This window comes from Neophocaena asiaeorientalis, unplaced genomic scaffold, assembly GCF_003031525.2.
Source record: "Neophocaena asiaeorientalis asiaeorientalis breed wild unplaced genomic scaffold, Neophocaena_asiaeorientalis_V1.1 scaffold72, whole genome shotgun sequence".
Classification (NCBI taxonomy): domain Eukaryota; kingdom Metazoa; phylum Chordata; class Mammalia; order Artiodactyla; family Phocoenidae; genus Neophocaena; species Neophocaena asiaeorientalis.
Genome location: NW_020185336.1, coordinates 2,035,970 through 2,062,590, shown reverse-complemented (window position 1 = coordinate 2,062,590; position 26,621 = coordinate 2,035,970). Strand labels below are relative to the sequence as shown.

The 26,621-nt window shown below is 38.6% G+C and overlaps 1 protein-coding gene across 5 annotated transcripts in view; it reads right to left on the bottom strand.

Moving 5' to 3' along the window:
- The window catches only part of COBLL1 (cordon-bleu WH2 repeat protein like 1), a 159,770-nt gene that overhangs the window by 132,280 nt on the left and 869 nt on the right, over positions 1–26,621 (bottom strand). For 4 of the 5 annotated variants that reach the window (XM_024735913.1, XM_024735914.1, XM_024735916.1 and 1 more), the window contains exon 2: positions 26,425–26,539. The exons of the other annotated variant lie outside the window; for it this stretch is intronic. In XM_024735913.1, coding sequence (XP_024591681.1) covers positions 26,425–26,539 — 115 coding nt within the window. The remainder of the gene's footprint in view (positions 1–26,424; positions 26,540–26,621) is intronic. 5 annotated transcript variants of the gene reach the window in all.

Genomic DNA, 26,621 nt, shown 5'->3' with positions numbered 1-26,621 from the left:
AAAAAAAAAAAAAAAAAAAAAAAAAAAGATGAATAAATCTTGGTCTTAAGAAGCTTACAACTTAGTGAGAAACAAGTTATAAATAAAACAAAAATAAAAGACAGACAGTAGTACATGCTCTGACAGAGTTAGTCAAAGTACCATGAAAGCAAAAGGGAAAAAGAAATATATCTGGCCCAAGTATCTATACAAGCTTCAAGGAGAAGGTGGAATTTGCAACTAGGCCTTGAAAAAATGCGTGGATTCCTCTGGGCAGTGAGATGGGCCAGTAGAATTCCACACTGGAAAACACTAGACAAAAGCAAGGAGGTTGCAACTTCCCAGTATTCAGGAGATGCCATAGTCTGTCTCTCAGGTCTGAAAAGAATGTGAATAGAAAAAGATTATGGGAGACAAAGACAGAAAGGAAAGTTGGGACCAGGCATCCGTGCATTCCCAGTGCCTACTACAGTCTGGCCTTTACTGTTCAGGCAGCAAAGGCCTTTTTGGGGAGAGCAAGGGAGCTTGATAAGAACCAACTCATGATTTGGAAATATTCCTATAATTACATTAAATCCTAAAAAATAAAAACTCAGAGCAAGAAGGGGCTATCAAAATAGCCCAGGCTTAAACGAGGACATCAAGAAATGGAAATTAAAAAGGACATTATAAGAGTCCATAAGATTCAGCAATTTCTAATCCTTATAAGGTAGAAATACATTTCTTCCACTCAGGATAAAAGTTAATAGTGGGCTAAGTGGAGCTGGGACAAGAGAGGCTGACCAGCATATCAGAGTAAAAGTCAAAACAATCCCCCAAAGTTGCTAGCCATAGGTTCAGTTTTGGTTATAAGGGGTGTCTATACTATAATAAAGGGGTATCAGTTGGTAGATGAAACAGAATAGCCAAGGTCTCAAGGCACTTTTGGTACGTGTAGAAGTCAGTCTGGGGATGTGGTCAAGGTTCTTGGTGGGTCTCTCTGGTTCACGGCAGGCTCACAGCTAGTTACTGAGGCCACAGAAATCCAGACCCCAAGAGGAAAAGACTAGCTAGCCAGGGAGTCAGGGCCCAGTCAAATGGCCTGAAGTTCAAGGCAGGACTCTAGTGAGGCATAAGAAACATCCAAGGGCTCAGTGGGGAAGCCCTGGGTATGTGCATGTTGACAGCACACTTAACAGTGGAGCTTGAGGTAGCAGGAATAATTCTAGACCACACCCACGGGTGGAAGAGGCTTTGTCTGAATTAACTAATCAACTTTTGAACCCACAAGTTGAAAGTCTTTAATACTGAGAAAGGCCCAATAGGACCCAAACTACGATTGCTGTATGAACATGAACTTGTAACACAAATGTTTTTCTGAACTCCTAACCTAAATTCCTTATGTGATATGAGTGTAATGGTATAGATTACCAAAACAGAAAAAGATTAAGACCTAGTACCCACTGAGATAAAATACACTTATCCAAAAACAAGACAAAGTATTAAAACAAAAAGTCTTTCAGTCCATCATAACCTTAGGAGAACTTGCACACCTGGGCCCAGCTTTGCCTGTAGCCTCACCTGTCCCTGCCCAGCCCATATGCTCTATTCACAATGGACTACACCACATTCTCCAATATTCAGGGCATTCTGGTGTTCGTATGCCTCCATTTACAGTATCCATCTTCCTTTTCTGGCTTGGCAACTTGCATGCATCCTTTAAGTCACCCCCAATGTAAGAACTCTGGTACCATCAACCAGAACTAATCATTGGGTGATTTCTTACAGCATTTTCTACATACCTCTCCTGGAGTAGGATCTACTTGTCTTTCAAGAACAGTTCAAGAGTTATCTCTTCCAGGAAGCCTCAGGTCTCTCACAGCCATCCACGTGTGCCTTATTCCTAGCCTTGCCACCAATAGTATCACATCAATTGGCTGTTTCTACCATCCAATTATGAATCATTCATAAGCTATATCTAAATTCTAATCACTATTTTATGTCCACTACCTAGCTGTTTCTGGCATAAAGTAATTCTTTCATATGTTGAATAAATTAACATTTTTTCCATTTTCCGAATAACTGATAAGGTTTCATATATTTATTTACTTTTGTGTCATATTAACCTTTACTCTTTGAATGAAGATATTAATCCTTATTTCACTTGTATATTCTAGTTATCCTTCCATCAATTTCTCAGAAATTTGCTACAATAGATTTTTTTAAAACTAGAGAAATATGACAGAAGTTTTTATTTCATTTAATGTAACAGTTGAACTGTACTTATTTAATCCTACACATATTGTTAAGGTGGAATTCAGGGATGTCAATAATAGTGGGCTATTGTGTCTGCCCACTTAAAGGGCACCAACCCTGCATAAGACTGAAAGTGTTTATCCTCCCCGCCCCACACCAGGAATTTCTATGCCCCTGCTGGCATCACCCATTATCTAGAACCCATCAAAACCAGCAACACCCCCTGCTTTCCAGACCTTTGCCTCCATTCCCCAAGACACCACCACAACTATCTAACACATATTGTGCGCTAGAAAGCAATCTGATAACAATAATAGCTACTCAGCATCTATACCCTTTGCTTATGGATACATGTAATTCTCAAAGCAGCCCATATTACAGATGAGGATATGTAGACTTAAATATGTAAGTAATTTACTCAAAATTTCACTGGAGTAAAGGGCTGAAGTGGGAATTTATATTACAGTTGGCCCTTGAACAACATGGGGACAGGGGCACTGACCCTCCACAAAGTTGAAAATGTGAGTATAACTTTACAGCCAGCTCTCTGTAGCCTGGGCTCTGCATCCATAGATTCAACCAGCAAGGATCCCGTGTTACTATAGTATCTATTTAATGAAAAATAACCACGTTAAGTGGACCCACGCAGTTCAAAGATGTGTTATTCAAGGGTCAACTGCATGACTCCAACACTATGCTTTATCCATTACAGGGTTCTCAACCTTTCCCTTCAGCTAGAATCACTGGGAGGGCTTATTAAAACAGACTGCTGGGCTCCATCCTCAGACTTTCTGATTAACTAGGTCTGAGAATCCACATTTCTATCGGGTTTCCAGTTTACTGACACTGCTGATCAGGGACCACACTTTGAAAACCACTGCACTATACCATAATGATAAAGTTGATCGGGGACCACACTTTGAAAACCACTACACTATACCATAATGATAAAGTTAAGTTACTTAATTGTAGACATCTCGTTAATTCAGTAGCCCTCAAGATGATTTGCTCTTGACAGAGGGCACCTAAGAAGGCATACCTTCCCAACGATAAAATCTGCTGTTCTGAACAAAGAGGTGAGACATCACGGGAAGAAAACAGTGCTGGGGACATGTTCCCAAATGAGAAATTCAATATAGTAACAATACCAAGTCCCTAAAAATTTGTATGGAAACTAAATGCAAGTAATCAATTCTCATTCCCAATTCTAAATTCAACATGGAAAAACAAATGCCTGAGAGCAGCCAGGAGAATTTCTAAAAAGAAAACTGACCATTATGACTTACTGTACCAGATCATTTAAACATACTAAAGAGACACTTAACACATTTAAGTAAAACATTTTAGGTTGACAGAAAGGCAGGAAAATCAATAGAGCTGAATAGAAAGCCCATTAACAAACACAGAAATAAAAATAAATTTAATATATAATAAAGGTGCCATTTCACATCAGTGGGAAAAGATCACTTGTTCAATAGATAATGTTGAGACAACTACTTTTTAAATTTAGACCCTATTTCATATGACAAAAGAATAAACTTCAGTTTGTTTCTGTCAAACATTTAATCTATCATACATTTAAGGGAATATTTTAAAGACATAATGCATTTCTAAGCAAGTACATGCATTTCTGAGTAAGACAAAACACATGAACTGTCTCTCAGATCATAAACTAGAATGCTAAAAATGCTTCTATAAACAAAGCTGCATGATAAGTGATAAAACGGGAAATATTTAGAACATAAGAAATAAAAGGTCAATACTTTTTCCATATGAAGAGCAAAATACATATTAAGAGAAAGATAAATATAGAAAAGTAAATGAGATAAAGGGTATGAAGTAGATTTTTAAGAGAAAAATGAATGAAAATTACACATTTTAAGAGTTCCTCAATCACCACAAACGATCTAAGAAATACAAATTTATAATAATCATAATCATTTTCCCCTATTAGACTGGAAATCATTTTCCCCTACTAAATCAAACTGAAAAATGGGGAAAAAAAAAAGAGTGAAGGCTCAGTGGTATCAGGAAGGATGCCAAATTGTCAACCACAAAGTGAATATTAAGTAGAGAAGGAAACAACTGCTCAGAAACTTGATATGTGTCTACTGTTTATAATCTTGAGGCCAGGTTTCCACTGACTCTCATTTAAAGTGTGCCCTTGACTCTAAAACATGAAGGATTTCTAAAGGTTTTTGTTTAGTTATTTCAGAAGGGGAGGGGGGTGGTGGAAAGGAACAGCTAGCTTTGTCCCTTGATTTTTTTTTGTTTATTAAAGTATAGTTGATTTACAATATTGTTAGTTTCAGGTGTACAACATAGTGATTCAATATCTTTATAGATTATACTCCATTTAAGTTGACTAGTTTTTTTTTTTAACTTCATGAATTCTTTCTCTTTTTGGAATAGTTTAGTGCAAAGAGTAAGATGCTGTTGTTTTCATAAAATATGTAAGTACCGTCAGGAAACTCAATGACGCTTGACAAATCTTTAAGAATGCCTGCTTCTCTGGAATCGCAAACTAGTAATGTGTGACTAGTGTTCATACCATTCAAGTAACAGCCAGTTTCAATAAGAATGCTCGCTTTTTTTTTTTTTTTTGCGGTACGCGGGCCTCTCACTACTGTGGCCCCTCCCGCCGCGGAGCACAGGCTCCGGATGCGCAGGCCCAATGGCCACGGCTCACGGGCCCAGCTGCTCCGCGGCTTGCAGGGTCTCCCCGGACCGGGGCACGAACCCGCGTCCCCTGCATCGGCAGGCGGACTCTCAACCACTGCTCCACCGGGGAAGCCCAGAATGCTTGCATTTTTAAGAAAACACCAGTTCAAAATGTGAACACACCATAGTGTGCTATCCTCTTCCATGATCATCCCTTCTTTCTTCATGAACTTCATGACCTAGAAAATTGGGTTCTCACCAATTTTCTACAGTTTATGACCAGTGGTAACCTGGTTGTGATACCTTAATGAGAAAAAAATGTAGCTGTTCACTTTATGACCAAAGTAATAATCTGCCTTCCTTCAGAAATGGCATTTGACAATTTTTAACTGAATGAGTATCCATGTGGAAATGAAACTGGCAGGACATGAAGATGGCACCAACAATCCCGATGAAAAAGAACACCTTCATGCAGATGTCACCTCATGCTCCACACCCAAAAGAATCTGTGCTGTCAAGAGAACTAACCTCATCAAGAATTTAGGAAGGAAACGCATAACCCATTCAACCAAATCACTTCATTTAAAGACATGTATCACCAACAAACAATTCATAAGTGGTTCCCATCTTACATATCATTTTTCATGTAAAGGGATTATTTATAGTTTACAGATGTGGAAAGTATGTGACCACCATATAAGAGGTTCCCAGCCTGTATTCTGCTCCTGCAGCTTCCTGAAAAAAGGATGAAACCTGAGCAGTGGATATGGAAGGTCCAAAATAAAAATCCAGTCTTCTTATATATGAGAGAACCATCTTGGAGTCTCAAAGATAAGCTCTTTTCCTTAGGAAACACTGTCAACAATAAAGCCCAGTGAAAGAACATATTTGGTTAGTTGGTTATTTTCTTTCTTAGAGGAAAAAGGAATAAAGGTTTACAATATACACATTGTGTGCTCACTATCTCCACATCTTACCAGGTAGAGGCTTTTCTAATGACTGTAACGAGCCAGAAAACCTGTTTACAGAGAATCGCATTCCATGAACTAATGAATTACAAGATAGCGTGATACGTATTGGGGAAACGATGATCCTTAACCAAATATCAAATACTAATTTACTTATTAGAAACCAAGAGTCAGAAGCTTAAACCAATCTTGTGAACTTTTCATATGGTTGATGTTCAAAAACTTTAATAATTTAGCTCCAGAGATTTAATTGTGAAATTTAAATCATAGTCAATGAGTTTCATTACTCTGTCAATATTTCATGATTCCACATATGAATACTTCCAATTAATCCCAGGCTTGAGCCTATGAGATAGGTATCTTCATTTGCAGATAGAAAGAAGGAAAAAAAGAAAGAAAACGGATGCAAAGAGGTGAGATAATTTGTCCAAAATTTCCTAACTATTCAGTGGCTGAGCCAGGGTACAATAACAGGTCTCCCTGAAATGCCAAGACTATTCCCAGTGCTTCTTGACTGTCACTTCACATAGATAAGTCACAAGTTTAAGGCTACAAAGGTGACTGCTAGAGTCCGGTCAGATGAAGAATAACCTCTATGTTGCCTGATGTCATACTGGCAGCTCTGCCCCTGTGCCTGCTGAGCTACAGGCCCTGGGAGCCCCAGGAAGGGAAGGAACAGGCCACAGCCAACCACCTCTTGCTGCCATAGCAACGATCCTCAGGCCTCCTGGGCTGTTGGATATTCCGTTTAGGAATTTTCCCTTTGGCACCTCACTGGGCCTTGCGATCCACTGCCCCAGTGCGGGCAGCATTCTCCAGTCTTGCCATTAACAATCCCAGGCTGAGAAAGACAGTTTTGATACTCAGTTCTGACTAAGAAAAGTCAATGCTAACAACTTCCCAGAGTTCGGTGAAAAGAACTAATCTCAGGGAGAAATTTCACGGTGGTAGGGAGAGGGCACATAACACATTTACAAGTTCTATATTCAAGAAAAGGTTCATCTGAGGAACCAGACATAATGTTAACCAAGGCAAAAAAAAGTATTTGAAATTGCACAGTAACTGGCATTTCAGAGATTTGGACTTTCCTTATTTTAAAACAGAGAGAGTATTGTTTACACTGCCTTGGAGGTTGTTCAAAGATGTGTATTTTTAATAAGATTGAGTCACATTTTCATTCCAGCCAAAGTAATTCTATTCCATGAATATAACTTCCATGTACTGCACATTTTCTATACAATTAGCTGCCAATGCCCAGCCCAATACCTGACACATAGTTAGCCTTCAATAAGTATCTGTTGAATGGAAAGAAAAAAAAAAATCAGTGAACTGTTGATTCTTTCAGGGAGATTTCTTGTATTGTTCTTGTTAAAATGGGTTATCTATTAAGAAGCTTCAAACCCAAACCTCCCCAATTAATCCAAGTTTAAAACTACCCTTCTCAAAATCCAAGGGGTGGATTTTCAAAACTGGGGACCCAGTTTCGTCACCCCCAGTGGAGCCTGAGACTCCCAGCCCTCTCACCCTCCTTGACCCAGCAAAGATTAATACCCCGAACTCCCCATGTGTCCTCCCCAGTGCTGCTGGGAGGAGACCAAACCTAGCCTGGGGACCACACAGGCTTCATAGGAAGCAATGCATTCTTCCAAACCAAGTGGATAATTACACAGAGACACCTAACTTCCCAGCCCATTCTAATAACTGACTACTCCTATTTTCCCCCTCAGCATGTCCTTTCCTTGGCATGTCTCTCTCGGATGGCAAGTCACAGGGCCATCCCACACAGATTTCTCTGAAACTTGTAATGGCTTTCACAGTTTCTAGCTGAGCTGGTTTCCTCACTGCTGAATACTTTGCAGTCTTTCAGTTCTGGAATCACATTTACTCAAATCTGAAACTCATACCCTATCAAGGTTAATGATTTCATTGGAAATGTTTAACAACAGATGAAAGATCTAAAAAAAAAAAAAAAGCAAACACAGACCCATATATGGTTTGTTATACAACTATTTCAAAAAGCATTTTTAAAAGAGTTTTAAATAAATGAAATAATCTATAATACAATCCTGGAGAAAAGAAATATAAAAATAGCATTTGTAGTTAAAAGTCTAAATGCTTATTTAAAAGTCTAGAAGGATGCATTCTATCTAAACTATATCTGAAAGTACACTGGTTTCAAGATACAAATACTGATACATATTTATTTATACATATGTATCAGTATTCTTCTGATAAATAAATTTGGAAAATATTGCTTTCCATATTTCCATTTTGGAAGCCCATTACACATATTAGCATATTAAAGTTTCCAAGAAGACCTTTAGGGAAGAAAACAGTTTAATTTTGTTTAAACCCAGACTTTCCCAAAATTATTTGACTATATAAGTTGTTTTTACAGAAAACGTTAACTTGTGTCTTATTCAGAAAGCACCTTGGGAAATGCTAAAATGTAAATCATGTTAACAGTGGTTATCTCCAGGTGGCCTAGATAATGATTATTTTTCTTTACATATATTCCTATTGCTTTCAAACATTCTGTGATAAGCACGTCATTTAATAATCAGAATAAAATAAAATAAAATACAAAAAAATGTTTAGTCCCACTTTACGTCACTCCTACTATTAGTTATTATATTGGCTTTGCCACCCCTGGCAGTTCTGGGGAGGGAGGGGAGAGAGAGGAGGTAGGAAGCAGAATGCAAAGTAGCTGTCAAATCAATGCGTCCCACTCTCAGACCTGCCACTGCATAGCCATGTGACCCTGGACAGGACGCTCAGCTTCCTCTTTTGCACAACCTGGATAACAACTACATCAACTTTATAGAATGGTTGTTGACTGTTAAATGCAGTAGCACGTGTCATGCATTTAACACAGAACCTGGTGAGTAGTCAGTGTTCCATTAATGCTTATTGGTTGTATGACCAGAGTCACTCAAGCCATCATCCACTGTTCCTAAACAACTGTGATGCTGATCCTTTTAATTAGTAGAAATTTGAATGAATTTACAAATATTCATTCAGCCTCTGAAGCAATTAAGACTCCATATGATTTTACATACTATCTTGTAAAACACATTATTTAGAAGTAAATTTACAAGGAACACATTATTGCTCAAGAAACTTTCCAGGTGCAGTCTGTGCGTGGGTATAATTTATTCTGCCTGAAATTTTTCATTAAACTTACTAAGGAAAAGTGGATCTTAATTATGTTAAGAAATTTTGAATTAGTCTTTCCTCTTTGACATTAAAACTCACCTCCAAGAACATAGAAAATATTCTTATATTACGTAAAAAAGCAAATCCAGGAAAACAATAAGGCTAATTTAACTGTATTTTCTCTACTACATGCTTTCAGTCAAGGGTGTGCTGGGTTAATTTTCAGACTATGCCATCATGCTGCCACCAGAACCTCAAGAGGTACAATTTTACACTAGCTGGACAAATGTGCCCACCCACCTCCTCTGTACTAAAGGATACAGTCACAGCATCCCTAAGGGTGAAGGAGTCAGCAATTGGAGAGTCCTCTTCTCTTATCAATAACTGAAGTTAGTTTCTAGACTGCCACTTCATTCTACAGCATTTGTGGTAAAGAATAATGGCTCAATTTCTTGTTTATAGGAGGTGAAAGATCTTATTTTAATCTATGTGTAAAAAAAAGTTCTCTTCAGTATATGACAGCCTATGATTAGAATGGTGTCTCATGTCCCAACTCCCTCTTTTAAATAATGATGTTCTTGTGTATGATATTACAATTGAAAATTTTCAGTCACTGCATATCAGTCCTAACAAAATCAAAGAAATGCAGTTAGAGTTACTCTAATCTTATATCAGAGAAAAGTAAAATATTAAAAGGTAAGGCAATTCCCACAATAGTGAAGCGAGGAAACAGAATTACAATCACCTTGGTAACATATTCCAAATCTCAGAGGGGGCATTTTTCTCCTTCAAAAGGGAATGTGATTTTCATTAAGATTAGTACCGATTTTGTATTCAATGTTCCAAGAACAACTTCACTGCATCTGGCATGGGGACCTTCACAGGGGACTCAGGAAGAAAACCAACCCCATCACCCACTTCCTGGGAGAGGAAAATAAGAACAGGGTCCACCTCCTCACTCCATGTTTTCCAATTAGTATAATAATGATGCCAGCATTACAAAAGGTTGTTTCCAACAAAGTAGGTAATATTTAAAATTAAAAAAAGGAAAAAAAGAGAAATGCCTGGCATGCGCTGGTGTTACTTCCATACTTTCATTCTAGCATCTAAGAAGATGCTATCATCTTCTTCCACCAGGGAGAAAACTGAGGGCCAGTGAAAGGAAAGAAAGTGCCTAAGCCAGTGAGCGGCAGAGCAGAGATTCGGTTTTCCATTCCAGGTCTTCTGCTTCCAACTCCCTTCTACAACAGCTGCCTGTCAAGTGCTTATTCTGACTTCTGACTGGACTAGTTTTATGTGAAACCAAAACCAAATGCTGTTAAATGCCAGAGAGCCAAAATAAATGTTAAATGTACTGGTTCGCTGCATCAGACAACAGTAAGGTAGGCTGCTGAGTTAAATGGAGAGTATCAGAGTCGCTTAAAATGCTTTATGGAATGCTCTATCACCTGCCCATGCAGTAAATGATCACTTTTTAGAGGTTTTTTTCAGATGAATTCTGGCTTAGAATTTCATCCTATTTTGGAACAGTGTAAAAGGCCAACTTGTTGCCAAAAGCATTCTTAGAAAAAAAAAAAAGGATGAACTTGTTTACCACTATGATATTCACAGTTTTGGACCCATTTTGAAGTGTAACTCTCAAAAACACTGGGAGAAGGAGTACTCATACTGATTTTTCTTTCCTAGGTGCCTATTTGATGATGTAATTTCTTTCATTCATGATACCTCTAAATTCTCAGCCTCTTCCTTCATGAGCTGGAAGAATACACCCTGTATTTTTTTATCTTACTCTTCAGCTATTACTGTTCACGTCAAAAGGCTAATTTCTTCTACCGATAGAAGAACTGAATCAAAATAGCAAGGTCTTGACAATTTAGATTTCAGTGTGTTGACACAAATGAGGAGAATTCTTATGTATTAATCATATAATTAATGACTAATTGCTTTACTCCCAAAACCTGTAACTTATTCTGTAAATCAAATGTCACTCAGCTATCACTATTCAAATAGGACTATTTAGGCTGCAAATAATAATACAGCACTTATGTCCCGTTATTCAATTCTACCCACGAAGGCCAAAGTTTTTCTTTGCTGGAAGTTTGAGATGGAAGTGTCATTACTCAGAATTTTCACTTGAACTACTAACAAAACACATATTTCTTTCATAAATATTACTGCAGGGATTAATGCTGAAAGAGAATCTCAAACCAAGAATAGAGTTTTATAGCAGAATACTAAGAGATTTACAAAAGCACTTTTAAGGGTGTAGCCATTTGATGGGGTCTTAGCAATAATTCATTGATTGATGGCTGCAAAAATGAATGTTAACTAGACTGTACACCTGTAACTTACATAATATTGTACATCAACTATATTTCAATTAAAAATATCATTGGAGGATTTCAAATAAAAAGACGAATGTTAACTACTCAGTTTTTGTGTAACTAAGCTTATACCACTCTAGTAGACAAATAATTTGCTGGTCTACATTCCCAACACTGACCTCTTGTTCAGGGTCACACAAATAATTCAAATAATACCCATCCATCCAATAACTGATCATTATGTGTCTAGGCATGTTCATGCATTAAACCCAGCAGTACACCCAAGAACAATATTTAAGAATATGGTTTCACAAAGGAAACCATCTACAAGACAAAAAGACAACCTACTGAATGGGAGAAAATATTTGCCAATGATATGACCAATAAGAGGTTAATATCCCACATGTATAAACAGTTCATACAACTCAACATCAAAAAAAAAAAAAACCCAAACACCACAATTTAAAAAATGGGCGGGAGACTTGAATAGACATTTTTCCAAAAAAGACATACAGATGGTCAACAGGCACGTGAAAAGATGCTCAACATCATTAATCATCAGAGAAATGCAAATCAAAGCTGCAATGAGCTATCACCTCACACCTGCCAGAATGGCTATCATCAAAAAGACCATGAATAACAAACGTTTGTGAGGATGTGGAAAAAAGGGAACCCTTGTACACTGTTGGTGGGAATATAAATTGATGCAGCCACTGTGTAAAATAGTATGAAGTGTCCTTAAAACACTAAAAATAGAACTACCATATGATCCAGCAGTTCCACTCCTGGGTATGTAACAGAAGAAAATGAAAACATTAATTTGAAAAGATACATGCACCCCAGTGTTCATAGAAGTGTTATTTACAATTGCTAAGATATGGAAGCAACCCAAGTGTCCATCAACAGATGAATGGATAAAGATGTGGTGTATATTTATATGTATATATATACATACACACACACACACACGCAATGGAATATTACTCAGCCATTAAAAAAATGAAATTTTGCTATTTGCAACAGCATGGATGGACTTAGAAGCTACTATGCTTAGTGAAATACGTCATATGGAGAAAGACAAATACTGTACGATATCACTTATGTGGAATCTAAAAAATAAAACTAGTGAATATAACAAAAAAAAAACAGACTCACAGATATAGAGAATAAACTAGTAGTTACCAGTGCGGAGAAGGAAGAGGGGGAGAGACAAGATAGGGGTAGGGGATTAAGAGGTACAAACTACTAAGCATAAAATAAATAAGGATATGTTGTACAGCACAGGGAATATAGCCAATATTTTATAATAACTATAAACGGAGTATAACCTTTAAAAATTGTGAATCACTAAGTTGTACACCTGAAACATATGATATTGTAAATCAACTATACCTCAATTTTTTAAAAAGGTTAAAAAAAGGGAAAAAAAGAGGCAAACCAAGAGGAAAAAGAAATGGATAAAGTGCTATACGTTTTATGTCACATATAAGAATAATAGCATCCGCAAGGAACTCTACTGTCCAATATTTTCAGTAATATTGAAATAATGTCGCAGTACATGATTAGTTAATAATTTATCTTCAGTCATTTAGTGATCATCAAGTGTGTGCTAAGAACCACATGGAATTAAGAAGTGTGGGGGGGGCGGGGGGAGAGAGAGAGAGATGAGGTTAACTCCAAGTTACTCAACCAGAAGTGAATCTTTATGCCCATGAAAAGACAGGTACAAAATTGTTCACAGCAGCTTTGTTCCTAAGAGCTAAAAACTGTAAAAGGCCCGAATGTTTATAAATATTATAATAAAAATATATACTTATATAATGGAATATTACACAGCAGTGAAAAAGAATGAACTACTGTTAACTTTTTAAAAAATGGATGAATCTCACAGGCATAACGTTGAACAAAGGGAACAAGACATAAAAGAATGATTTGATTCCATTTATATGAAGTTTAAGAATAAGAACAACTAATCTATTGTGATGGAGGTCAGAATAGTGATTACCTTTGGGAAGTACTGCTGAAGAGACAGCAAGACGGAGCTCTAAGCTGCTAGAAGTATTCCATATTTTGATCTGATTGGTGATTACATGTTTACATATGAATACAAATTCATTGTGCTGTTTGATTTCTGCACTTTATGGTATCCAATTTTTTTAGTCCTATAAAATTTAAAAAAAAAATATGATCTCCACTTTTTAGGGTTTCACAATCTAGTTAATTTGATCAAACATATCGGGAATGAGTATTAGTACAATAGATTGTACACTGCTTAAAGGATACTAAAATTCGAGAGAGAGGCATGGACATATATACACTACCAAACGTAAGGTAGATAGCTAGTGGGAAGCAGCCACATAGCACAGGGAGATCAGCTTGGTGCTTTGTGACCACCTAGAGGGGTGGCAGGGAGGGAGACACAAGAGGGAAGAGATATGGGAACATATGTATATGTATAACTGATTCACTTTGTTATAAAGCAGAAACTAACACACCGTTGTAAAGCAATTATACTCCAATAAAGAAAAAAGAAAAAGGATACTAAAATGATCACTTAATAACAGCAAAGAGGAAGGAGAGGGAGAAATAAATCCAAGTATCCATCAATAAGGGACTGGTTATATAAATTATGTTCATCCCTACAAAGACATAATACACAGCTATGAGGGAAAAATAGAGCCCATTATGTAGTAAAATGGAATAAAAACCAAGTTATATTATTAAGGGAAAAACAAGGTACAAAGTACCACCAACTGTGTATAAAAGAGTAAGAAGCAATATGCATCCACACACCCATTTGCTCCTGACTGTAAGGAGATGCTCAGTCCAGTGGAGTAGCCACCAGCCACATGAGGCTTTTCAGCACTGGAGATGTGGCTGATGTGACTAAGAAAATAAAATTTAAATTTTACATAATTTATTTAAATTTCAAATCTGACAGTGGAAAATATTTTTGCTGGTAAAGACAACTTCGTTGTTTTGTAGAATTAGAAGCATGTTAACCACTGCATCGTATAATATATCATTTAAATTGATTTTTTTTTCTTTTTTTTTTTTTTTTTTGCGGTACGTGGGCTTCTCACTGTTGTGGCCTCTCCCATTGCGGAGCACAGGCTCCGGACGCGCAGGGCCAGCGGCCACAGCTCACGGGCCCAGCCGCTCCGCGGCATGTGGGATCTTCCCGGACCGGGGCACGAACCCGTGTCCCCTGCATCGGCAGGCGGACTCTCAACCACTGCGCCATCAGGGAAGCCCTTAAATTGAATTTTTAAATCTAGCTCCTAGAAAATTTAAAATTACATTTGTGGCTCACATTTTATTTCCATTAGACAGCACTGGTACAGAGTATCCAATAAGGATTTGTAAGGACCGTAACATTGATTGCCTCTGGGGAGAAAACCTGGTGAATAGAAAGCAAGTGGTATAGGGGGGAGATCTCTCACTATTTTGTCATTTTTCTCTTTTGAATTCTGTGCCATTTGAATATATTGCCTATTAGAAAAATAATGAATAAAATGATGTGACCTATAAAGAGAATAATTGTCATTGGCATAACTATCAATTCACTTTGGATGGAATCTCTCCCCTCAAAAAACATACATGGTACTTTTGAAGAGGTTATATACAGTTTGGGGCACAAAATGCCTTCTCATAACCTAAGATCACAGAAGTGCTTCACAAACTAATGGTACCACAGTTACCAACTGAACGTAAGAGATAAAGACTTCAAACCTCAAACTGCTAGTTTAGTGCCAGCACAGTCCAGCAATTTTGCACCACTGCCTCTTCTTCTGCAATCAGAGACTGTTCTGCTTTTCATTTTTCCATCATTGAATATATTTTGCCTGTTTTCCTGTTCCTTTCTTCACCTACATCCCCAAATAATAAAATTGTAATTATCTCTACATTTCCATCTAACTCAGCATGCATCTACTTGGCTAACCAAAGAAGGAAAAATGCCAGGAAAATTCTCCCCTTCACACCCATGAAATTTAATTTTTTTCCATAAAACAATAGTGTAAAAACATAAGCAGATCACAAAGGGCTCAAGGAAAGGGAGTAATGAGTATTATATACACAACTGAGATACGCTTAATGTATTTAAATATAAAATTAAAAAATCCAAATTGCATACAAGGTATTACCATTTCTCCCAAATTTTCCCATTTTAAAAATAAACACTGAACATTTTTTCTGCATTGACATAGCCAATTTTAGAACTTTAAATGCATATGGCAATGAAAACTGTCTCGTTAGCAGTGTTCATTTTAAGCTGGTTGGTTCTCTAGGATTCAAGGAAGAAAAAAGCCTCCATTCTCAACTCCTAAAGGCTCCCCTCCTTCTCTCACATGCTCTCCTTCCACTTCCACAAGAATGTCTGACACAGGGCTGCATTGGTGAGTATCATTCTGAGGAAATGCCCCCAGGGTCACAGAGATAATGTGTGCAACGCTCAGGCCCTGAGACAGGCCCTCACCAGTCACACAAATCACGTGCGGGAATGAACAATGATCACCAAAAACAAGGGCTTTGACTAGGTTTGAGAGCATGGCATTCTAGATAACCTTTAACTAGTAAAACAAAATGGCTAAGTGCCAGAATTTTAAAAAATTGTTTATTAAAAAAAAAAATTGTTTCTTGACCGGAAATCTTATGATATCCCCTGTGAAGAACGGTAAGGGGTAAACATGTCGACAATGAAATTAAATAGCTACCACTGTACTACTCCCTGCCTCCTACACTGTGTGGGCCTTCAGCCATAGCCCATCACTTCTGAGTGCTCCAAGCCTGCTCCTTTAAAACCAATGGTACTTGGTATATTTTTGTGTTCAAACCATTACAATTATCTGTGGAGTTCCAGAAACTTGGTCTCTACCTTGCCTAGGTTTTACAGTGATACAAGGAAACTGGGAATACCCCAAATCCATGATATTCAAATATCCAATACCGCCAACTTCAACTTTTGATGTGCTTAATACCTGGAAGAATACGAAAATGACAGCAAGTATTCATTCAACACCTTCAGGTAACTTTTAGAACTGCCACTACAATCGAGCTTGCATAATCTGCTTAGTGTCTGAATTATGAGTTAACTTAGTTAACTATGAGTCACACAAAAATAAAAGTCCCAAAGTGTTGCACACCAAATATATATATATATATATATGTATATATACATATGAAATGCTGAATTTGATTAGGAAACTAAAAATGCCTGTAAGTGTGTACATTCTGGGCTATACCGCTTATAAGCACTAAATTAGTTGGAAACACGTTCCTAGGCTTCACAAAGTTACCACCACAAACTTCGGGACTACATTTTCTTAGCATCATCTAAGAGTGAATTTCCTATGTATTTCTACATACATACAGGATCACAAACAGATGAACAGATGATATGAACTACTCTTAGACATTACTCCTTTCAGACCAGACTGTATTTCAAAAATAATATATGGTAAACTAGAGTAAATTACAGGTTGGAATAGGTTCTAGATACAAAATTTGTCCTATTTAAATGTAAGGGAAAAATCAGTGCTATTTCCCCTTTCAGATCACTAGTGTTAAATATTTTTTATTGAAACGAAGTCACACCTAACTTTCCTAGGTGGGGGGAAGTTCATAGGTAATAAACTAACACAGTCAAACTTACCCTCTTTTAGAGGAAGAGAAACTGAAGAAAGAAGACTGGTAGCCTAGGATCACAACCCAAAGTGTAAAAATTAGTTTCTTTCCACATGCCAACATTCTTTGCCACTTTCAGCTTTGCTCTCCTGAAGCAGAGCAAAAACAATTTTTGCTTTAAATTGAAGCATCTAATTGCTCTCTGGGAATGGGCACCTTATGTAGAAACAAAAGATAGGAAGAAACCACTCTCATAACCTGGTAGGACACTTTGCTCAGCAGTTTTGCGGCCAATGACTAACCGAATCATGAACACCTGAGAATAATGAAACTGCCTCAGACCATGAAACACAGATGCTGTCCTGTAAGACAGGGGCCCTGTCTCTTTCCTAATTCTCCTAGAGCAGGGATACCTGACTATCAGGCATAAAAAGAAGAGACAAAGAAAGGGTTGCTCCTCTCTCTGCCACTTCTACTTTGTGTATAACATGCATCCACTTTAGCACAAAGAAGATAAATCAATTCAATGGCTCTTATAATTATCTTGACTACTGTGGACTCAATTGGTCTAGAAACTACAGCACATCCATCAGACATGGGAATGGCAAGGTGGCAGCCACTTTCAGATTTAGCAACTCAATTTCCTGTCTTTCCAGCACAACTGAACTGATTACATGACTGTAGCAGCTGTTAAAACTGGCTATTCCCCTTGGGGTTATCTAATACTCTTCACTTCCGTTTTTCCAGGGACAATAGCATGTGTGAATGTGCATGTAATAGCAGGTGTGCAGGTTAGAGAGACGAAAGTCCTCAAGGACTGGTGATAAATGGCCCACCTAGATTTGAGCATCTTAACTCTATTTCCTTACAAATATATATTGATGTAAGAACAGATGCTGCAATGGTAGGCTCAAAAGTGAAATGGGGGCTTCCCTGGTGGCACAGTGGTTAAGAATCCGCCTGCCAATGCAGGGGACACGGGTTCGAGCCCTGGTGGGGGAAGATCCCACATGCCGCGGAGCAACTAAGCCCGTGCGCCGCAACTGCTGAGCCTGCGCTCTAGAGCCTGTGAGCCACAACTACTGAAGACCACGCACCTAGAGCCCGAGCTCTGCAACAAGAGAAGCCACCGCAAGGAGAAGCCCGCGCACCGCAGCGAAGAGTGGCCCCCGCTCGCCGCAACTAGAGAAAGCCGCGCGCAGCAACAAACACCCAACACAGCCAAAAAAAGAAATAATAATAAAAAAATTAAAAAGTGAAAAGGTATATTTAATTTTTAAAAATACAACAACATGTTGGGCTTCCCTGGTGGCACAGTGGTTGAGAGCCCGCCTGCCGATGCAGGGGACACGGGTTCGTGCCCCGGTCCGGGAAGATCCCACATGCCGCGGAGTGGCTGGGCCCGGGAGCCATGCCGCTGCACCTGCGCGTCCGGCGCCCGTGCTCCGCAGCGGGAGAGGCCACAACACTGAGAGGCCCGCGTACCACAAAAAAAAAAAAACACACAACAACATGCACACAAAGTAGTTTTAATCTCTCAAATTAATTACAATGAGAAACAATGCACTTTTTCCAATATATTATCGTCTAAAAAACACATTCTGATTCCTTTGGCATTCAACCCTATTTAAAATCAAGCTACAGCCCACACAAGAAAATCAGAATCATTATTTTAAAAGCACAACCACATTTTGGACCCAAACTATTGTATCTCAGGTTCTTTTTCAACCCCACTTCAGAGGCTTGCCTCTGAACCACTTTGGTTATTTTGCAAAATCAAATCCCACCAAATATGGATGGCATTTTCACTCTTTTAATTCCATCCAAAGTAATTTTCTACAAGCCTGAGGCAATTACAAAGGAAAACCTCTGTCCTATTAACCCATACTCTCTTTTATAAAGTGATTATTTATATTATCTCTAAAGTTCTGCTTTCAATGGAGGAGGGCATTCAATATGAAGGGAACAAGAGTACCTAAAGGAAATGAAAATGAGGCTTTCAGAGGTCATTCTTTTTTTTTTTTTTTTAAAAGAAGATGTTGAGGGTAGGAGTTTATTTATTTATTTATTTATTTATTTATTTTTGCTGTGTTGCATCTTCGTTTCTGTGCGAGGGCTTTCTCTAGTTGTGGCAAGCGAGGGCCACTGTTCATCGCGGTGCGCGGGCCTCTCACTATGGCGGCCTCTCTTGTTGTGGAGCACAGGCTCCAGACGCGCAGGCTCAGTAGTTGTGGCTCACGGGCCTAGTTGCTCTGCGGCATGTGGGATCCTCCCAGACCAGGGCTCAAACCCGTGTCCCCTGCATTAGCAGACAGATTCTCAACCACTGTGCCACCAGGGAAGCCCCAGAGGTCATTCTTCTTCCTGCTCACCTAGCACCTCCATCCTCACTACCTCACAACCACAAACCTGAAAGTTTTGATGGGGCTACATTTTTTCCTAGAGAGTAGAGGTAAGAAAACAACTCAGTTCTGTAGTGTACTGTGCTTCCCACCAAATTCCTGAAGGCCTGCCTCTGAACTGTAAGCCTGAGCTGAGCTATACAGCATGAAAAGGCACAGATATAATCAGGATATTGCCCAATACAGGGCACCACACATACAGGAAACCCAAATATCTTCATTTATTCCCTATGAAACTTGGAAATTATGAACTTTGTAAAGATGTATAACTACTTAAAATATGGTAAAAGTTACAAATAAGCTTTCTATGAGTTGAGCTTAAACTACTTCTCTTGCCATTGCATTCTTTGCTGTCGTAATGAGATGACCATCTCAATTAAAGCATTTTCTTTGTCAAACTACTCCACAATTCAACTACGCAGGTTTTTTTAATGTACAAAGTCAATAAATAGTTTTAACTTAAATTTATAAACAGCAATGTGACCTTAAAGTATACGGGGGACAGAAACAAGCTCACTCTAGCCTTTTTCTAAAGACTAGTCAGTCTTTGAGAGTCTTTTCTAAGGGATTCATTCCTCAGATATGAAGTTTGTATGCAAAACTGAAGACATTTGGCCCTTTATAAATAGTCATGGGAAACTTCTTTCTCCCATACTTTTAGTTTGTTTTTATTGTAACAGATGGGAAAAAAATTTAGCAAAGTCATAAAAAAAAGGTCTTCTAATAACTGTCACCCTAATGTTAGAGCACTAAAAGCTTAAGGATATGAAATATCTTTAAGAGCAACAACAAAAACTCTTGCTGAAAATTATAAAGACAGTTTGCTTAACTCATAAAATAGGTATAGGCTGAAAAAAACCAGACAGGAATTCCTTCTAACTTTGGTCCAGCTTCTCCTAGGCACATTTAGTTCTAAACACCTTAATCATATAATGACCAAATGACCAAAAATGACCTCAGTCATTTTTCATGAAAGTGTCTCCAGCACAAGTTTAGAATTTCTCTTTAAAATATATTCTGGGGGCTTCCCTGGTGGCACAGTGGTTGAGAGTCCGCCTGCCGATACAGGGGACACGGGTTTGTGCCCCGGGTCTGGGAAGATCCCACATGCCGCCGAGCGGCTGGGCCCGTGAGCCATGGCCGCTGAGCCTGCGCATCTGGAGCCTGTGCTCCGCAACGGGAGAGGCCACAACAGTGAGAGGTCTGTGTACCGCAAAAAATAAATAAATAAATAAATAAAATATATTCTGATGTCAAATAAATGTTAAAATTCTACATGGCTTGCCAACAAGCCAAGCCTAAGTCTTCACCTGGGGAATAAAAAACGACCACTAATCAGCATTCTGCAAAATCTCTTGCTATAAGAAATATCTTGCTTTATGCAAACAAAATATCATTTTGTTCTAATTTATATTGAAGTTCAATACTTATATGTCCCCCCCTGCAGTAAATAGATTTTGAATTAAATAATCACTACTTCATTTACGAATTTCCTAAGTTGGCCCATGGGATCAGCAAACTTGTATATGGACAGAGGGCAAATATTTTTAGCTTACAGGCCATAATATCTCTGCCTGGACTACTCAACTATAATATGAAAGCAGCCATAAACAATATGCAAATGAGTGGGTATGGCTGTGTGCCAATAAAACCCTTTACAAAGACAGGTAGAGGATAAGGGGTTAATATCCAGAATATGAAGAAAATTCCTAAAACTCAACAACCAAAAAAAGCAAACCCAATTGAAACACAGGGAAAGGACTTGAATGGACATTTCTCAAAAGAAGATATATACATGGCCAATAAGTACATGATCTGATGCTCAACATCACTAATCACTAGGGAAATGCAAATCAAAACTACAATGAGATACCACCTCACACATATTAGGATGGCTGCAGTCAAAAAAAATAAAATAACAAGTGTTGGCACAGATGTGGAGAAACCAGAAGCCTTGTGCACTGTTTTAGGGAATGTAAAATGGTACAGCTGCTATGAAAAACAGTATGGCAGTCCTCAAAAAAATTAAAAATAGGATGACCATATGATCCAGCAATTCTACTTCAAAAGAATTGAAAGCAGGGTCCCAAAGAGATATGTGAACACCCATGTTCCTAGCAGCATTATTCACAACAGCTAAAATACAGGAAGCAAACTGTGTCCATTGACAGATAAATAGATAAGCAAAATGTGGAATGCTACTCAGCCTCAAAGAGGAAGTAAATTCTGATATATGATACAACATGGATGAACTTTGTGGATATTATAATAAATGAAATAATCCAGTCACAGAAAGACAAAGACTGTTTGATTCCACTTATATGAGGTAACCAGAGTGGTCAAAAATCCTACAGATCAAAAGTAGAACAGTGGATGCCAGGGGCTGGGGGGAGCGGAGAATGGGGAGTTAGTGTTTAATGGGTACAGAGTTTCAGTTATGCAAGATGAAAAGAGCTCTGGAGACGGATGGTGATGACCGTTGCACAACAATGTTAATGTACTTAATACCACTGAACTATACACTTTAAAATGGTTAACATGTTAAATTTTATGTAAATTATACCACAATTTAAAAAATTGGAGAGAAGAATAAAAGACAAACAGGTAGAGGGTCCATTTCAACCTTCTGGACATAGTTTGCTCAGTCTAAGTTTGCTGACCAATGAGCTAGGATACTGCATTTTAAGTCCTAAGCATATCCATAATATGCTTTTAAGGTTAATATCAAAGTACCACTTCTACACTAACAGCACCTTCCCTCCTTTTTCTTCCTGCATAGTTACAGATAGTTTTTTAAAATAAAGCTCTTAAGATCAGAATTTCTAGGCAATCTCCCAGTGCCTAGAAAAACGTGTTTTATATAAAATAAGGGCTCACAAGTTTTGACTAATTAATTACATAAGAGCAGTTGTCTCAGTAACATAAAGCTTGGCATTTATTATTATATAAATACAATTGGCACTTCAATAATAAGGTTAGGTGATAATGTTATTAAATTATCCTCTAACACATTCAGAGGACATTAGACTTTGAACAAAATATCTAGCACTGTCTTAATAAACAATTTCATTTTTCTTATTTGGTCAAAAATCCTATACTTTTGAAATTAAGCTATAATAAATTTAATAGCTGCCTAAGAGCAAAAATAAGTACAGCTATGTCATAATGTCATCTGACAAAATGGCTGTCAGTTTACTATGTTAAATTAAATCAACCTAAACACATGAAAATGTTAATTATGACTTTAAAGAAATAATTAAGTTCCTTTTAAATGCTAGGCATTAGGGTTTTTTTATATGCATTTGATTTTGTAGGAGTTTTTTTTTAATATACTATAAATATAATTTTAAGAAGAATCAAGACAATGCATCTATAAAGCCTCTTTAAATAATCCATTCAGTATAATCCATGGTAGCAAACATCCTGGGTAACAGGCCTAGTGATGAAGAGCACAGGTTTGGGTATCAGACCTTGTTTCTATTATTCTTGCATCCCTTAGTGTTGTATGGCCTTGAGTGTGTTAATTAAGCTCTCTGAGCCTCAGTTCCAAAATCATAAAATGGAGTTAACATACTTCCTCAAAAAGGAGTAAAAAAAAAAAAATTTTTTTTAAACAGTACCGTAGAGCACCTAAATGGAATCTTTCAAAAGGCAAAATAAAGCTGAAAGTTAGTCTTGAGTTTCCTAAAAATGTTAAATAGCAGCCTCCATTCCATTTATGGATTCATCTCCTTCTCAGCTGGTGATACCGACTTAATCAATGGTTCTCAGATCTGGCTGCATATGAGAATCACCTAGCAGCATTTTAAAATTCTCCATGCCCTTGTTCCCTACCAGGCCAATTAAAATTAGAATAGGTAGGAGTGTGAGAGCATGGGTATTTGTTTTAAAAGATACTCAGGTGATTATGTTAAAACCTCAGCTAAGGCATTCAACTTCTAAGTAGCCGGTAAATGTTAGCTAACAAGAACTCAGTTTATACAATCAGTACTTTAGAACCAATAATGTATCCAAATAAAAGCTTAAGAAAGCAGCTGCTAAATCATTTCTTAATTTTTACTATGCCTTCAATTAACTCCATAGTTACAATTCTGCAAAATTATAAAGAAATAGGCTTTTATACCTGAACCAGGCCTGATAATTTGTTTCAGAATCAAAACACTAAGGTGCCTCAACGCAAGGTCAACTACACTTTTGACATTTAAATTTCAAAGAGTTAAAAATATACATCTCGGGACTTCCCTGATGGCTCAGTGGTTAAGAATCCACCTGCCAATGCAGGGGACACGGTCGGGAAGACCCCACATGTCCCAGAGCAACTAAGCCCACGTGCCACAACTACTGAAGTCCGCACGCCCTAGATCCCATGCTCTGCAACAAGAAGCCACCGCAATGAGGAGCCCGTGCACCTCAATGAAGAGGAGCCCCATTTCGCCGCAACTAGAGAAAGCCTGCGCGAAGCAACAAAGACCCAACGCAGCCAAAAAAAAAATTCTACCATTAAAAAAATATATGTGTGTGTGTGTTTTGGCAAATAAAAACACCAGCACTAGTAGTTCTAAAGATAATGTACTCAGCTGAAATTTATCATATTGTGGTCTGGAAAAGATTAAAAGCAATTAGTGCAATGAACTCGGCAACTAACATCCTGGGTTTTCCTTCAGGTTTTGCCACTAATTTGCTCTAGGCCTGTAAAAATCACTGTGTCTGTGCTTCAGATTCTCATTTGTAAAATAAGGAGTTGCACTAAATTTCTTTAAAATGACATGTTACAAGGATGTAAAACTTGGAAAATTACATACAAACGGCTTCTTTAGAGCAGTAATATCCAAGGATAAGGTCTAAAGTAGGCCTCATAGGCTATTAATGAGTCATGATTTAATTAGTTTTATAGTAAAGAATTTACTTTCCAAACCTAACATTTTATTATAGCATATTGCTTGGGACTGCTCCCTGCCACCTCCCAAAACCTTATATCTAGGATAATTCTTGTTTCCCACAATTAAAACCTTTTTAATGTTCTGGGGTTTTGAGAAAAAGAACAACAGTAATATTGAATAATGAATATTCAACAAATATTATATAATAGGCACTTGGGATATGCCAAAGGGACAAGACAGACAAGTGAAAGAAGACGAAGTAGAGAAGTAATTTTTCTTTTTATGTTTATACCTTTCAGATATTGTTAACGTCTCTGAATAATGCAAAGTAAAATGATACGGGGGGAGGGGGGGTTATTTCAGATAAGATGTTGAAGCATTTTTCCACATGTCTCTCCTTAAATTTGGAGAGGGAAGGGCAAATTTCTAAAAAGTATTTTCCTCATATTTGAGAAATTAGATAAAGCAGTTTTGTACATTCTTTTGAAGCAAAGAATTTCGGTTTAACCTTTAAATCCTCAAAAGTAAGATCCAAAGTGTCTTACTATAGTTGTGCTTATCACTAGAAAGCTCCGTTTCCTTCATGTCAGAGCCATCTGTTCTCACCTGTTTTACTCACAAGTATTATATGATTTCTAAACACTCAAGTGTATTCGTGTATTTTGTGTATGTGCATATGCTGGGTTCTTTTTCTTTTCTTTTTAAATAGTACCTAATGTAATCCATTTTTAAATCCACCAGTCTAATACTATCTTATTTTGGGGTACCTGAGTACATTTCAGTATTCCTGCAGCTCCATTTAGAGGTCCATGCTTTTATAATTAATATCTTCCTGCCAATGTATTTCTTTCCTCATACATCCTAATGTGATAATATATGAAAGAATATATAATATCTAAATAATGAAAAACTGGGGAAAGAATAGAAACGGAAGTCAACAGAAATATGGCTATTTGCAGAGGGGAGAAGATAACTGGAACAAAATGAAAGAATTAATTCATACACTACGTGTTTCCTCTACGTAAGCATTATACTAAATATCTTTTATATTAGTCATGTTGCTTTGAGACTTTTCCATGTTTCCTCTAGACATCTGCCAATGTTCGCATGGTCTCTGATGAATAAACATGCTGTGACTTGCTTCTAAGGAAACGTATGTCATGTTCCAGGGAAAAATGACTTCTCTACTCTCAAATCAGGAAGACTGTACAAATCTCATTCATTAGCTTACAAAGTCGCTTTTTCCTTAACGTTTCTTTTCTGAAATGTTCATATTCTCTTGAGTGCATTTCTGTGCTTGAATTAACTATCAGAAAAACTGAGTTGGGGGAACACTTGTAGGAAAAAGTTACACTTCACCAAAGGGTTTTCCCACTTCAGGAGCTCAACTAGCGCCCATGTTAAGCCTTCACTGTTTACCAAGACGAAGGTTATTTTCAGGTTCTTCCCATCTCTTGCAGAACTACCTGTTCTCATTACTATTTACCCAAACGCTTAGCAAGGTGATTATTAGCATATCTGGCAGGAAGACGTGCTCCATTTAATATTAACTCACCATGTGACAGCCCCTTCCACTCCAACCTCACCTAAACATGTGAGGATACTAAGAAAAGTAATCGTGTGTTGGCGGTCTGACTCTGCGCTAGGCTTTGGCACTAGCAATCGGCCACAGACAATCAGAGGCGCGCACCCGGCCGTGTCCCGGAACTGTCATGCGGGCTGACAGCTGGCACACCTTCCTGTCGCCCTCCACCCTCTCGCAGAAAGCCCCTTCCTTACATTCACCTTGACACTCCACCTGCTGGGCCTCATCCACCGGCCAAGAAAACTGTTTTCCCCTTCCCAGGAGCTCACTAACAGGTATCGTCCCGCCGCTCGCCCAGAGCCCCAACAAGGGGCCCTTTGTTACCATTTTTGCTCCCAGACTCCTTACCCAATTCCTGGCATTCAGCTGCCCTTGAGCAACTCAGAACAGCCCCGGTAGGAAAGCAATCAAAAACTACCCGAGCCCCCATCCCGGGCGGCCTCCTAGGAGGCCGGGAGGAAGCAGCCTCGTCGTCCGCGTGTTCTGCGGCGGGTGAATCTGGCCGCCGGCGGGGTGGCGACCTGCCAGCCAGGTGACCGTGTGGAGGCCCGGCTGCCCTCGCCCTCGCCCTCGCCAGTGAGCGGCGGTGGAGCGGCGCTCGAGGCTTACCCTGCGGGGGTCGCCGGCGGGAGCGCCGCCGGGACGTCCTGCGCGCGCTGGGCTCGGCCGTCCATCGCCCTGCGGGGCGCTGCGCGGGCTCCGGCTCCTAGGCGGCGCGTCACTGCTGGAGTGGGAGAGGCCGGCGGGTCAGGGCGGGACGCACGCTTTCCCGAGGCCTGAACGGGGCTGGCCGCGCGTCAAGAGCC